The sequence below is a fragment of the Stigmatopora nigra genome, chromosome 8 (assembly GCF_051989575.1).
Source record: "Stigmatopora nigra isolate UIUO_SnigA chromosome 8, RoL_Snig_1.1, whole genome shotgun sequence".
Lineage (NCBI taxonomy): Eukaryota > Metazoa > Chordata > Actinopteri > Syngnathiformes > Syngnathidae > Stigmatopora > Stigmatopora nigra.
In genome coordinates, this window is record NC_135515.1 from 5,567,190 (window position 1) to 5,582,498 (window position 15,309).

General features: G+C 38.1%; 1 protein-coding gene across 1 annotated transcript; it reads right to left on the reverse strand.

The window, feature by feature from the left end:
• Positions 1 to 1,190: 1,190 nt before the first annotated feature.
• ssr3 (signal sequence receptor, gamma) lies at positions 1,191 to 2,561 on the reverse strand. Its single transcript, XM_077722546.1, has 5 exons — positions 2,322 to 2,561; positions 1,942 to 2,068; positions 1,731 to 1,829; positions 1,511 to 1,642; positions 1,191 to 1,425 (listed from the first exon to the last, which is right to left on the reverse strand). Exons 1-5 carry the CDS (start codon positions 2,452 to 2,454, stop codon positions 1,359 to 1,361), a joined length of 558 nt encoding a protein of 185 aa, XP_077578672.1. The 5' UTR covers positions 2,455 to 2,561; the 3' UTR covers positions 1,191 to 1,358.
• Positions 2,562 to 15,309: the final 12,748 nt, after the last annotated feature.

Sequence of the window (15,309 nt, forward strand, 5' to 3'; positions counted from 1 at the left end):
TTTCTCTCAAAATAATGCATTACTTTACATGAGGTTATGAATTTAACAACTGGTTAAAGAACAGGGTGGGCCATACTTTTACCATCTCTTCTCTTCTCGCTAATTAAATTTCATGAGTGGCAAATAATGAATATTCCCCCCCAAAAAAGTGCCTTGCTTGCAGCCATTTGAAAGTACAGTTTGGAGCAGGGGAAATCTTTTTAATTTTCATACCGATGCCCCCAAAAGAGCAGCATCTGAGCCCGAAGAGCTTCTGCATTTATCCATTTTTTTGCCTTTTTAGCAGAACTCAGTGGGGTATTATTTAATTTAATTTACGATTAATGTAAAACTTATTCACATAGCTGAAAATTATGGCTGTGGTCATCCCCGGGGCTATTTTTTTTTATCCATCAAATGATAATGAATTATGGAATTAGGAGCAGTAACAAATCTGAGGCATTTATGTATAATTATTATCATGGGCATTGGTGTGGCTCATATTATATTGGAACATTTTGATCATAAACATAAGTGTGAAATGACTCAGGAAAGTGGTTGTAAAGGCCAATACCTTTGGATAATATGGCAACTTTACATGATGCTTGAAAAAGAACTTATCCTAAACTATAAATAACTATAATAACACTAATACTAGTTTATCTGCAAACAGCTGGTTTCCTTTAGTTAAATGGAAAAATGTCGCCATGGTGTGGTGAGTAGAGGTACTGAATGGCACGAGAAAAAGGTCCTTTCAAAGTGCATCTGTCTTGCAATTTAAAATGATACAGAACAGACATTGATTCATTCTGATTTCATGTACATGGCTTCCAGGCCGTAGCTAGTATTTTGTTCTAGAAGTACTGTTAGTCCTTGTCTAGTACTGTAGTGGCATTTGGAACTGTAGTGGAACAAGATATATATTGAGAATGTAAGGGTATGCCTTGCATCATATCAATAAACATCTAGAGGCCTCTTGCATTTAAAAAGTGTATTCTACTGTATATACACGGCTTTTGGTTGATAAATATGTAAATAGTTATTTTTATTTTGTGTTGAGTGATTTATTCTCAAAAGTGTAATGTGGAGGACATTTCATTTCTAACAATAAAAAGGTTAATTTGTCAATTTTTTGGAGGAGTCTTGACTTTTCAATGCAACTGACACAATAATGATCTGAATATAATAATTTGACACACACAAAGAGCAAATACCATTGGTTATTTTTATTGTTACAAAAAGATACACCTGGAAAAGGAGCTTCCAGATTTTTGATCATGAATTTCATGAAGTTGAAATGTGATATTCTTCCCCATTCACAACTTTAGCAAAAGGTATGCCACTTATTCTCCCTCCATGCAGACCATAATAATCCTCATTTACTTGGAACCGGTTGACAGCAGAGCAATAAGTCCGGAGGAAGCGCCGATGGACAAGATGTAATTGCTGAAAAAAGGAATGTTAAGGTAAAAGTAGTTTTGTGGGTTTTACACTGAGCATTTGATTCGAAAGAGTGTGACAAGAAGGATACACGGCAGGGTTGAAGTTCTTTAGGAGGAAGAAGGAGGCAACGATGACAAGCACCAGGAAGAGAGTGTTGTTGTAAAAGATGGAGAAGGTGGTGGCTTCGTAATCAGCAACCTCGTTCTTCTTCCACAAGATCCTAGGGAAAAAAAAACAATTGAACTCAGTTGTTAATATTGTATAGAAAAGGGGATAATCTATGAAATCTTTCTTGAAACACATTTCACCTCTCGTCTTTCTCCTTGCGGGACATCTTGCGATTGTCAGCCTCTGACAGCTTCCTGGTCACCTCCTTTGAAACAGCATCCTCACGTTTCTGGGCAACCCTGGAAGCATCAAGAAATTGGAGTTAAAATGTCAGATTTGGCTGCAGTCATCGCACCAAGTTGACGTCAATCTTGCAAAGTGCATGGGTTAATTAAGAGACATCCATCTCACTTGTGTTTGAGCACAAACTTGACATTCTTGTAGGCAAATGCCACCAGATAGGTACTGCCAAGGGTCATCACGGTATACAGGAATGCAGATTGTACCAGATCCATATGCCAAATCCTCCAGAACAACCCTACAGACATTTAAGGAGAAAAATCAAACTTGATGTCCCACTGATTTGGATGAGGTGTCCCAAATCACAGTGATTGCATTCCACTTCACATTTTGCAAGAAACGCCTACCAATAAGCACGTAATAACTTCCAATCTCACGTCACGATGAGTTATATATTCGGATTTACGCGCATTCTAGCCTTTTTTACATGAATGCTAGATGTGTGATAGCTCGTTCGTGCAGTCATTAGCAATTTAGCATCGACTACTCACAGATGGGGATGGCAGAAACAATAAGTGCATTTGCGTAGAAGAGTGCGGTGGATTTTGTCGAGAGATTCCTGCTGAAGTCCTGGAGCAGAAGATCTTCCTCCGACTGCTGTTTGGTGGTGACTTTAGGGGCCATAATTGTACGAGGTGAGTGGGCTTCCCTTTCGTATGATGGGCTGCAGGCACAAGAGAACTGACACGTCGCTAGGAGAACTCAAGAGAGACGCGTCAGCATTAATCCGGAAGTAAACACCATTGCTTTCTTCTTCGTGTACTTCTCATGCAAAGGCAACGAATTACAATGTCGCACTCCAGTGGCAATTTAGTATCATTACAAATGTATATTGCGACGCTCCTGTGGTGTTGCCCTATCATTCTAATTGGGAGAGGCTAAACAAGGAAAAAAGGATAAATAGATAAAACTCTCATGCATTCGTACATAGAAATATATGCGCTTAAACAAATGTTAGGAATGTACTTTAGTCATCATTTTCCTTTCTGCATATCTTCCCAAAAGTACTTTACATTCACATGCATGATAATACTGGCAGAATATATATTTATCCATGCTGTCAGAATATTATTTTCCTGTACTTCTGGGAAAAGAAAAATTGGATGTGTGATTTTAGAAATGTAAATCTGTATTGAAATCGGGATTTGTCAGCTATTTGTGTTAATGAACCCTACTACTCATAGTAGGCAAATATGGTAATATAATAAATGTATATAGTAGGCAAATTCATATGTGGAGTGTTAAAATGACAAATAAAAACTCCAGTATTCATATGCACAAGTGGATCATGCAGCTGGTCATCCCCATGTCGTCATCCCGAGTCTGCCACAGACATGTTGTTTGCTGTTGGAGACCAATTGAGAATAAGCAGACAAATATTTGACCTGCTGTTGCCCTCACATCATAGCTTAACCCCCCACTGTGCCGTTCTCTTTCTTAACTCTGTTTACAGCAAGCTGCAGGCTACTTGTGTGCGTGTGAGTGAGGGGGATGCATCTGGGCAGGTTTGCGTGATGACCCCGTCTTTAAATGGGGGGAGAGCTTAAGGATTAACAGTGCACTTCAGGGGTGCAAGAAACTGGAAACAAGGAGGAGCAGGAAGAGATCCCAAATGGCCTGCCAACACAATGCCAACCTCCATTCTTTCTCATGTTGATTAGTGTACTTTGTTTTGGTGATACCACAGGCACACACTGACCAACACACGCACACATCAGACCCCCCTTTAGGATGGTGTGCATGGCAATGCTTTGACTGTAGCCTGCAGTGTTCGCATGACAGATTACCTGAAGTAGAGCCCTTGTCTTCCTTTTCAATGACTTTGTGACACTTGCCTAAAGCTAAACTGTGGGAGCTTTATTTACATCTGCATGGCACTACAGTAGTATACAAGTGTACGTGTTCATAAACATACTAGCTGTGGTGAAACATTAGATTCTGTGGGCTGTAGTGATATGAAATTAAAATTGAAGTAGGATGTTGGCCGGCCTAGAAGGAAATAATATAAGGATAAGAATTCAAGTGTTTGTTTAAATTACATTTAACATGGTGGTGAATATATTCAATGATTTTGCAGACTTGGTTTGAAGTAGAATGGTATTTTACTATAATGTTTTATCACTGATTTGTGCCATGTGTTCCAAAGTGAAACAGTTCACAGAAAAGGAGCTGGCAGAGATATATTTTCTTCATTTCCCCATCATGCATAAGAATGAGAACATTCCACAGGGCATGGCTTTCTTCTCTTTATTCAAGCTGAGAAGTCTTTAATGGACCCCATGACTGTGACTTTCTTCATGAAATGAGACTATAACTCCATCAGAACAAGCAGTGTTTGTGTCCCACTTAAATTTCCATGGCACTATAACACAGCCCATTTGTAAAGCTTTTTTTCCTAAGTAAAATCTGTTTGTGCACAAATTTCCTGTACCTATGTTGTGTCTTTTTCATTAATAATCCCTCTCTATTAGCTCAAAGAAAAGCGTACGTGATCGTCTGGTCTCGAGAGTCTTGGTTTTAGTGGGGGCTCTTTTCTTTTTGGGAGATGGAGGAAACAAAGTGGCGTGAAATAGTTGTCGTTTGAAAGACATGTGTTTACACTTTGTGCCCACTTTTGCCATAAAATGTTTCCTTACCCCGCAAGCTGTGTGCGTGCATGCCAGCTGCACACACGTGCTGGCACACGTGTAACCACAGAGAACAATTAAACTTGTCTACAACCGCACCCTCTTTATCCCACGTACACATCAGGCATACCCACAAAAATGTAATATTCCTAAATTATCTTTTAAATATTTCTGGAGAAGTCCTTGAAATTTCATTGTCCACCGGAGGCATTTTTATTTTTAACAAAGCCCAAGAGACTTTTTCTTTCTTTCTTTCTTTCTTTCTCTCTCCTCCGGCAGTGAATATGTGTGTTTCCGAGGTGTGACTCATACTGTACGTGTGGAGGTGTAGAGATTAATAATTGGGTCAGGCAGACCCGGGAACTCGGATACATAACTATTCGGATTGCGATGACACAGGCTCAGCTTCCCGCAAAGTTATGGTGACCCTCCAGGCACAGCTCAGTCCCAAAACAAACTCTCACGTGGTTTAATTCCTTTGCGCCGATAAACTTCAGATTTCACTCTGTGCTCACACAACAAGTAGATAAGAATGGACTCTGTTTTTGTTTGGTCATACACACCACAGTGAATACAGAACAGCCACTGGTCTTTTCTATCCAATTAGAGTCCAATTAACAATTTCAACAAATCAATCTCTGCCAAGGTTACATCATGAAAATCAGTTTTAATGTGCAAGCTGAAATAATTGAGAAAAATTGGGATCAATAAAGTGTTTTATCACAAATCGATTTTCTAATTTTCCATACAAAATTCATTTGGTGAATTCATAACAATAATTTAATGGTTAAATGGTGCATTATCTTATATTGGCTGAAAGATTTTTTTTCAGTATGCAGTATTGGCCATTCTTTGACACTATAGGTCAAGGGTGTCAGACTCTGGTTGGTTTGCGGGCCGCTTTAACGTCAACTGGATTTCTCATGGCCTGGACCATTTTAGATATACTATTTAGATATTTTTTTTATACAAATGGATTAAAACAACTGGATAAAAAACCCTGAATATTCAGTTTTTTTGAGAAATCTAAAACAATGTTTATTTGAGCTCGTTTATATATTTTTAGATTTTACAAAATTATTTTTTAACTAAAACACAGGAAAAATGGATTAAAAATGACAATTATTGATTTAAAAGGGTGAAAATTAGGAAATTTAATATACATCTACACTTTTCATTTTAATTTTATCCTAGAACTGAAAGTCAACACTCATGATTTACTTTCCCAGGCCACACAAAATGACGCAGTGAGCCAGATTTGGCCCCCGGGCCGCCACTTTGACACATGCTATAGGTCATTTGCTATAAACTTTTAATTAAAAATGATTTTTATTTATTAGTACTGTTTATTTCAAACCATTATTCAGGTACAAATTTCTATGCAACTATAAATTTCTATTTAATCAACATTATTAACAAGTAATTTTTCCCCTTTACTTTTTCTGTGCATTGTTGCAGTGGGTTAGAATAATACATTACTAACCGGTACTTTCAATGTAGTGAGTCATCAAGCATTGACCCAGAGTCAATGATATAGTAATCACATTTTCTTCATGTCACCATGTTTTTTTGGGTGTGTGTGTGCGTTTAATGTTTACTCATTAAACTCTCACACAGACCTTAATGTCCTGCTTTTGAAACAAACAGCAATTAAAATAATATCTCTCTCCTTTGCACTTTCACGCTTCTAAATGCTCTGGATTAAATGTGTTGTTTATAAGTAGACAATGTGTAGCGACATAAGGTCTAACCTGCTGCCAACACAAGCAAAGCAGCCACAGAAGATGTTGCCATTTTGGCATTGGAGAATTTGGCATCGAAAAGGTCACTGTCCAGGATTTGGGAGCATTGTGTGAGTGTTGGTGACCATTTGCCTGCCAAAAGCATTCGAAATGTGAGTCTTTCTTATCACTATCGTGTGAAAAGAGCAGTGGAGGGTTATAAACAAGGACACAGGAAGTACTGGACAGAGCACAAACAAAGTAGTAGTACTCATGCCAAATACACATGCACAGTAACAGTGAAAAATAAGTTTATGCTACTATATTTCATTCCAAAAAATTGTAGATTTTCCATGTTTTTTCCCTTGTGCTTGCACTGGTTTTCCCCAAGTCTTTTCATTCCAGAAACATGTATGCAAAGGTAGTTAAGGACTCTAAAATGTCTGGTATTGTGCTTTTCCCAACTACACATGTACAATGAAATTGGCTTGCATTCAGTCCAAGGTCAGCCAAGATTCAAGATCCAGCTCACGCGTGACGAAAACGGAGATAAACCATACAGAAATGAATAGCTAGATAGGTCAACCTTTTCTATAAAAAACAAAACATGATAATCGAGAATTTGTAACTATTAGTTAATCATTCCAACTTTGCACTTAAACATTGACTGGAAATATAGCCCCCACATAAAAAAAAAAACAGGTCAACGATGACAATTAATAATAAGAATCAACGACAGCAATATTTTACCAATGTCGCTTTGCAAAAATGATTAGCATGTCTTTTATTTCCATTACGAGAAAGGCATTAATTTTCATAATTGAAAAGATTGACATTATGAAGTACTATTTTGCACCACTACACATGACGTCAATAATAACAATGTGGAAAGTTAAAGGATTATGCTCTCACAAAAGGTTGTACACAGTGAGAGAAAAAAAAGGATCTCATCAAAAATCATTATTCTTTTCATCACATTGTCATAACTTTAAAATTGGAGTCCATTTCCATCAGCACTGTGAAATACAACAACAGCCCATGTCGACTAGTGCTGTCCAATGATCAGATTAGTGGATTTTCTGTAAATTATTTGCTCTGGCTGTGAATACACAGCACAACCGCAAGGGCACGTCATCGTTTTTTTTTTTTAGAAGGTTCTGGATATGATCAGTTCACACATAATTCATCTCAGCTGTCTTTGGAGAGAATTCTTGTGATCCAGAAATCTTTTGGCAAGATGCTTTCACCATTGGTTGGCAGCCATAGAAGCAGCTGTGAGATTGTTTCAAAGCAAAATATATTAAGTCATAATGATGACTTACAGTAGGTTCATTCCAATCTCTTATATAAATTTAACTTAACTTTGAATATCAGTTGTAGATTATAATTGTTCCTAAAAATGTTAGATTTCAAAATCCTTTGGGATGTCATTATTTTTTTATCCTGAATTCTTACAGTGTAACTTTCTATCCAACAAAAATAAGGAAGATGATAATGATGGTTATCATCAGCATCTTTCTTATTTTAATTGGTTACATGCAAAGCTTTACAGTACACAAGATACCGTTTTTTTAGTATAGATTTATGTAAGAAATGCAAAATATCATGGAAGAGATAACTGTGGGTTTACATAAGTATAATTCATCCTTGGGTGAAATTTCTATATATACTTTTAGATACTATGTTCATTTCTTCAAACAATTGTACATGAGTAAACACAGTCTATCGTAGATTAAAATGCTTTGTGTATATGAAGAAGAAAAACAAAATACCCCGTAAAGTAAAAAAAAAAAAACATCCTAATATGGACTATAAGGCCCTCTTCATCTTCATCATATTCCAAAGAAAACTTAAAAGTCATTTTCCAAATGTTCACTGGGATAAAGATTGTCATTTTGGAGACACCATCAGACAGAACCTATACAAAGCCTATGGAAGTCCTTCTTTGAGTGTAAAGGTTCATCAAAAACACTTGAAGCATTATTTTAAATGTTCACAGATTAGAGTATTTTAATGGTGCGTGTATGTGTGTGTATGTTTGTTTGCAGCTGTGCTGTTGGCTTTAATTCCGAGTGAATTTACCAACATGCCTGTGATGTGTTGCGCTCTGATGTGTGCAGTGCACCATATGGGAAGCCTTTTTTAAGTCGTCTGATGGTGCAGTTGCAGAACATATGTGAGATAACACAATTCTTCTTGAGTTATTCCAAAGAGCAGTCTGCATTTCTGTGTGCTACATTCTAAGTACTTCAATGTGTGAATTGTGCTCAGCCAAGTGAGTTGAACTCCCAAAAACATCAAACCACTAAAGCTACTTTTGTACTCTTTGTGTACTAAAACATAATGCACCACCCACCAATGGTTACAGCCTCTCAATAGTCATTTAAATCGACATTTAATTGCTTATCTCTAGAGAGATTTGTTCATATTAAACCACACTTGCTCTAATATTTCATTATTTTATTTTTTTATACTGTGGGTTGCTAAGGAGGTGAAAAATATTTAGCTATATACACACTAATAAAACCTTTCCACTTGGTTGAATAGGTACTTTAACATAGTTCCAAGTTATTATCCAAGCAATGTGACATTAAAAAGCACAATGCTGGTTAAAGGCCACGTCATTGTGGTACATATGACCGGTAATGACAAAAATACATATTTTACTTCATAAATACATTGGCAGAGACAGAAATGTGCAGAGGAATTTACAGAAATGACCAAATTAAGGTAAAATGGTGTCATGTGTTATGCAATTTAAAAGTAGTGTATCATGTAAACCTTAGGGTTTAGTCCACCCAATAGGATATGCGACTAACAATTTGCATGTTAATGAGAGCAGATGCGTGCCCAAAGGAATGAGGGGGCACGTGAACTAATATCATGAAACGCTCCATGCACACGTTTGTCAAAGACTGAGAATGGACTTGATATGCTGGTGTGCACGTGTGACATTTGGAATGGGGCACTGTGTAGATCTACACGATCTACACTGTAGATCGTGCTTGTGAGAACCGAGAGTTCATGTTCAATTATACTGCGAGAGGTTGACATCTTTGGGTGAGAATGTATGCTTAAGTGGATGTGTGTTTGCTGCTAATTGAGACAGAGGTTATGCTCCCATCAGAGGAGCCATGTTCATGTTTGCATGTGAGCCAACGTAGAACAAGCTTGCTTGGTGAGAAGGACTGGACTACAACGTGGACCAAGTGTGCAAGTGGCTGTGTGCGTTTACATGTGTGAATGCTTGTCTTAATAAAATGTGAAAGCCCTCCAAAAAGTCGACTCTGCCAATCCTCTACTCCATATGTGTCAAAGTGGCGGCCCGGGGGCCAAATCTGGCTCGCTGTATCATTTTGTGCGGCCCGGAAAAGTAAATGTTGAGTGCCGACTTTCTGTTTTAGGATCAAATTAAAATGAAGAGTATAGATGTAGATTTAATTCCCTGATTTTTCCTCTTTTAAATCAATAATAGTCATTTTTAATCTATTTTTTATATTTTTAGTTCAAAAATAATTTTGTAAAATCTAAAAATATATTTTAAAAAAAAGCTAAAATAGACATTGTTTTAGAGCTATAAAAACTGAATATTCAAAGCTTTTAATCCCGTTCTTTTAATCCATTTATATTAAAAAAAAATCTAAATATTATATCTAAAATGGTCTGGCCCACATGAAATCGACTTGACATTAATAAGGCCCGCGAAGCAACCTGAGTCTGACACCCTAGCTCTACTCCTTCTGCATTGAATGCTGTCTGCCTGTCTTTTATCATACACACAGAAACACACATGCACACAGAGCTCGTGCTAATATGCAAGAGGTGGGTCGCGGCCCCCTTTCCATCTATGCCGCTGGGGCTGTGGGCTTCCTGGGCATGTTTTTTGTACAGCTGGCAGTCCTGGAGCCTCCAGACATAGGCATGCACATATGCATGCAGACAGATGCACGCTAGGCGGTAGGTCATGAAGCTACTGGCATGAAGATTAGATGGGTTTGACACTAGAAAAGACAGATTTTTAACATGCAAGTATTGTGTGGTGTCTTTGACACTTAAAAAAAGCCCTTCAAAATGTCAAAAATCATTTATTTAAGTTAAGGGCCTGTTGGCTGCTGCCATCTGTTTATGTTGAAATGAGTTATTTCCCCCTGCCATGTGTATGGCTGCATTAAATTAAAATTCACAGCATGGAAAGGAAAGTAAGGTCAGAATGCTTTGAGTGTAATAAAATCAGGGTCATATTTCTCAGTTGGAATTATTTATGTTGGTCACTACATAGTGGACAAAATTGTCATATGTGGGCATCAAAGAAAACAGGCATTAAAGAAGAGTACTCCTCTTTGCTATTTGTTTTCTGCCCTTATAAACCCATCAGCCTGGGACAGCTTCCTGACACAACCTTGAATGTTCCTGGAAGCCTTCCAGAAATTTCCTGGATGACAGTTGGGGTTAGAGCTGTGGGTCAAGTGCTGCTCTATGCATCTACTGTGTAATATCTGCTGAGGTGGAGAAACTGATTTAGATTCCCTCTTCAGCTCAATTGCTCTTTCCCTTTCCCTCTCGCTGTCTGAATAGATCTATCTAGCTGTTGTGCTGCTGTCCTGCAGTCATGTCCACCTTGTCTACATTTCACAGAACTAAATAATAATTTTCCATTAAATTAATATATTCCTATTACCCCATAGTGGAGCAAGTGGTTAGCACGCTGGCCTCACAGCTCTGGGGCCTTGGGTTCAAATCCGGGTACTCCAGTTTCCTCCCACATTACAAAAACATGTATAGTAGGCTGATTGGACACTCTAAACTGGCCACATTGTCCCATTGTTGGCTGGGATAGGGACCAGCACCCCTGTGATATTTGCATGAACTTTTTCATGCATGAACATGACTGATATGATTATACAAAGGGTTTTGTAACCCTCTCTAGTAAAATCTCAAGTTCTTTGCACAAAGTCAGTAGCAGCGGGCAACACATTTTCCACATAACCGCCCCCTTCCTTCCTTTTTCTGTGTTTACTCCCACTCCAGTCTCTATTTCAGTGTCCTCCTCTCACATTTACTGCACTCTTCAGAGAGATAACTTCCTCTCTGCTGTCTGTTATCTCAACCTCTTTTGCGGTAGTTAAGGTTAGAATTCACACGTTATTCCAAGTAATTTGTCATTTATCTCCTTGATGCTTTCCTTGACCCAATTTCCTTCAACGTATACATTCAGTCTTTCACAGGTTAACAAAAAAAACCCTCGTATCAACTACAAATAAAGATTACCGCTAGAATTTGCATTTCTGTCAGGACTTTATGGATGAAACAGCTGGATAAAAAAAAATAGAAGAAACATCTGTTGAACTCTTAAACAGGAAGCTTCACATTTGTTACAGTCCTTATTGAATTGTATTAAATAACCGTTGTTCTATTACAGGATACAACACAATGTTGACAAAAAACCTTCCGTTGCCATGCAGGACAGAGCGTTCAATTATTATTGCTTCCTCCCACTGTTTCTTAGCAGGAACCAAAGTGTACTCACACACACACACACACACACACACACACACACACACACACACACACACACACACACACACACACACACACACACATCTGCACAGTTCTGTGTGTTTCCGAACTTCCATGTTAACTGGTGTTAGATATTAACTTCAGGTGACGAAGATAAAAGTGAACAGTCACTAGTGTTTGCACGTTTTTGTTCCGGCCATCATGAATGACCGTTGGTGTACTGGCACATGTTGCTGCATACCTAGGTTGTTGTACAGCTGCTAAGTTAAGGTTTTGCACGCAATCTTCTGCATGTGTTTGCAGTACATACTGTGTGTGAAATTCATTCGCCTGTTGTGTCACAGTATTTAATCACCTTATTTCCTAGCAATGGAATTTTGTGTGGAGAGGTGTGTTTACTGGCCCAGTTTTTCCAATTACAAATCTTAAGTACAATCTATAATTGCTAGGACACTCGATACAAATTGTCTCTAAACAAAGACTGCATACCGCTTTTTTGGGAAAGAATACAAAGAATGAATATAACGTAGAACATTTTGAGTAATTGAGAACTAATAGGATAAAAAAGAAATACGCTTAAAGTGGATTGGATTAGATGATCCTGTATTTGGGAAATTTCATTGTCACAGTAGTATAATATACAAAAGAAAAAGTATAAATTAGATTGATTATTAAACACATCGATGTGTAAAAATCCCCATACTACAGATCATTTGTGCTCATCAAAATTGGTCTCAGTAAGTTTATATCTGAACAAGAACTCAAAATGTCAACATCATCAATTACTTGCATTCCAGCACTCGCAGAAAGAATGCAATATGTTTTCAAATTTGATACCGAAGAGAGAAGAGCACTACACATGTTCCAGTATGTTCCAATAGTGAACTAGCTGATCCAGTACATTTTCAAACAGGATGTCTGTACAGACTTCATGTACTCATGTACTTAACGGTCAAGGAAGAGAAGGGCTGGCAAAGAAAAATGTTGATTGATTGTAAATTGATCTTACTTGTCATGTAGTATAGTGATGTGTGAACCAAAGTGCTCCCATGTGTATCTATCTTGGCTACTCAGAACCAATAAGTATAATAATAATAAAAAAAAGAAGAACGGAATGTACTAACCTCCTAGGCACAAGCAGTAATCTCTTTTTGCACCACCTCATGTCACATTAATGGTGAGAACAGAAGGTCCTGGGTTTACCATGGCCCTGACATGCGACGTTTCAACATTGAAAATAGTTTTCTCAGCAGCATGAAAATATGATGAGACATTTGAAGGAATGCTCAATTACTGTTACCTTTATGTATTGACTAGAAATGGGGGAAAAAATGACTTTTCTCCAGTAGCATGATGATGATAAGTGGTTAACCCATGTTGCGAAGTCAGCTGGGATAGGCTCCAGCACCCCCTGTGAGTGGTTCAGAAAATGAATGAATGAATGAAAGCAGTTCTCAACAATTGTTAGCTTAATTTTTGCTGACTATCAGCTTACTTTTATAGTAATTCATTCTTAAAGGCCTCATGGATGCTGTGTTTAGGCAAGGTTTAACTCTACGTAATTTAATAAGATAAATCACCCCACAAGGATGACGAAAAGGATAACGAAACTCATGGACAAGCTGCGTTGAGTCCCTCAAACTTGGAAGCTGTGACTGTGTCCTTCCAACCGATGACAAACGAGTAAATCATCTGCTATCAGAATGAAACCTAGCTGGTAAAGCTTGAAACGTAACAGAAAGGCCAAAGTCTGGCTGAGAAAGGAAAGTGACAATTCAAGACTATGTGACAGATGTTCATGCAAACACTGGAAAGAAAGTTACATTTATGGTATCAACTCATGTGGAAAGGAAAAGCTAAACAGGAATCAATGACGGCAAGAACAGAAAACCGAATAAGGAGAGTCTTAAGTTCTTGTTAGAAACACCAAAGAGGAGAATGATAGAAGAGTTCTGTCCATGTGGCTTTAAAATGATACATTTATAGTAGGCCAACAACAGGTGGAGTCCATGGGAAGTAATACATTCAATGTATAGAGGATGAAAACTAGAAGGTATCTGTGGCATTCCAGTAGAACAGACCTGCTGGTCTGGTTTGTAGGTCATTAAAATTCCTTTGCTTCTTTCTGTGCTTGGCTTATCGGAAGCTTCTGTTTGTTCCCCAAGCGACATGTTGGCTCATGTCCACCCACCTGCCCAGCCTCGCCTTCGACCTTCAATGTGTTATCTCAGGGTACCAGAGCACACTACATTCTGTGATTCTCGCTAGCTTTATTTTTCTATTTCAACATGTTGCACTTGCTGAGTAATGGTTGGATCCCCCTCTATGTAACCACACATGGAGTTTATCACCACTTTTTATTAAATTGATATTTTCTTTATTTTTTCTTTTTTATGCCATTGTGCTGTTTTGTCACAGTCTCCACAGGCCTATGTACACAGAATCATCTTTTGCGTTATTTTTATGATAAGCAAGTAAGCACAGTTATGGGGTCCTCATCATAACAACAATAAAAAATAGATGTACCATGGAGCTACCTGTCAATATTACATGTGAATATACCCGAGCAAAACAACTTCCAAATCGATTTTGTCTTTAAAAAAAAAATCATTTTTTGCCGGGAATCTATTTCATACATGCAGCTAGCTGAAATTATATTTTTAAATACTACATCTATAAAATAAGGCAATTAACATCTTACCTTTTGACTACCCATGTTAAAAAGCGCATCATCACTACTTGAGAACATAGAGCAACCAATGCATGTAAACTGATATTTCACTAAAAATTGAGCAAACTGAACCTTGTCAGTAATAATAGGCTTTGGCGAAATTAGACCGTCTAACATACAACACATCACACACAGAAACACACATACACACACCCTCCAGGGTTATTCTATACACCCCAACCCCACCATGACCCAAGATAGACCCTGCCTTTGATCAACATAGGTTGTCAAGGTCCACTAGGTAACCTGTGTTTGAGTGAGGCATAGAGAGGGGTGGGATGTCTCAACCTGAAATGCCGGATATTGTTTTGCTACTTCCTGCCCTCTCAGCTTTGACCCAGAGACCCTCATCCAAAGAAGCTTGTGTTTCAATGACACTCAACCTCTATTAAGTCACTCCCCTTCCCCCCTTTCTTTCTTTCATCCATTCACTTCCTCCTCTCCCCTTGAACCTTAACTATACATTAACGGTAAGCTATTTGAGCCAATAATAAAAAGACTGCACATACAAGGTCTCCCTAGGAGTATAAATCCTTGATTGTATGCTTTGAACCTGAGTTTTGGTGAGTGGGTATATGGGTTTTTCTACAATAAGACACCTCGATGGGCCGGCCACAGTCCGCTTTATGCACGTTAGAAGTCTTGAGCTGTGCAAAAAAAAAAAAAAAAGTCATGTGCTTCTTCAACATGAGACTAGGTAGAGATCAGCACTAATATTGACCCTTGCTTTCTCAACTGTAAACATCACCAATACGCATGGTTTGCCATGTGACTCATATGACACAAACGCAGACAATACCTGCACGAATATATTCAATACTTTGTTTAATGGTTGCTGTAGGATCCACACAAGTAATAGCAATGAACCTTCAGAATGGTTTTA

Excerpts from the sequence above, each read along its gene's own strand:
- ssr3 (XM_077722546.1), bottom strand. The coding sequence starts at position 2,454 with ATGGCCCCTAAAGTCACCACCAAACAGCAGTCGGAGGAAGATCTTCTG. Across the intron at positions 1,830-1,941 it reads AAGTTTGTGCTCAAACACAA|GGTTGCCCAGAAACGTGAGG; the intron begins GTGAGATGGATG and ends TGATGCTTCCAG. Across the intron at positions 1,643-1,730 it reads CGCAAGGAGAAAGACGAGAG|GATCTTGTGGAAGAAGAACG; the intron begins GTGAAATGTGTT and ends TTTTTTCCCTAG.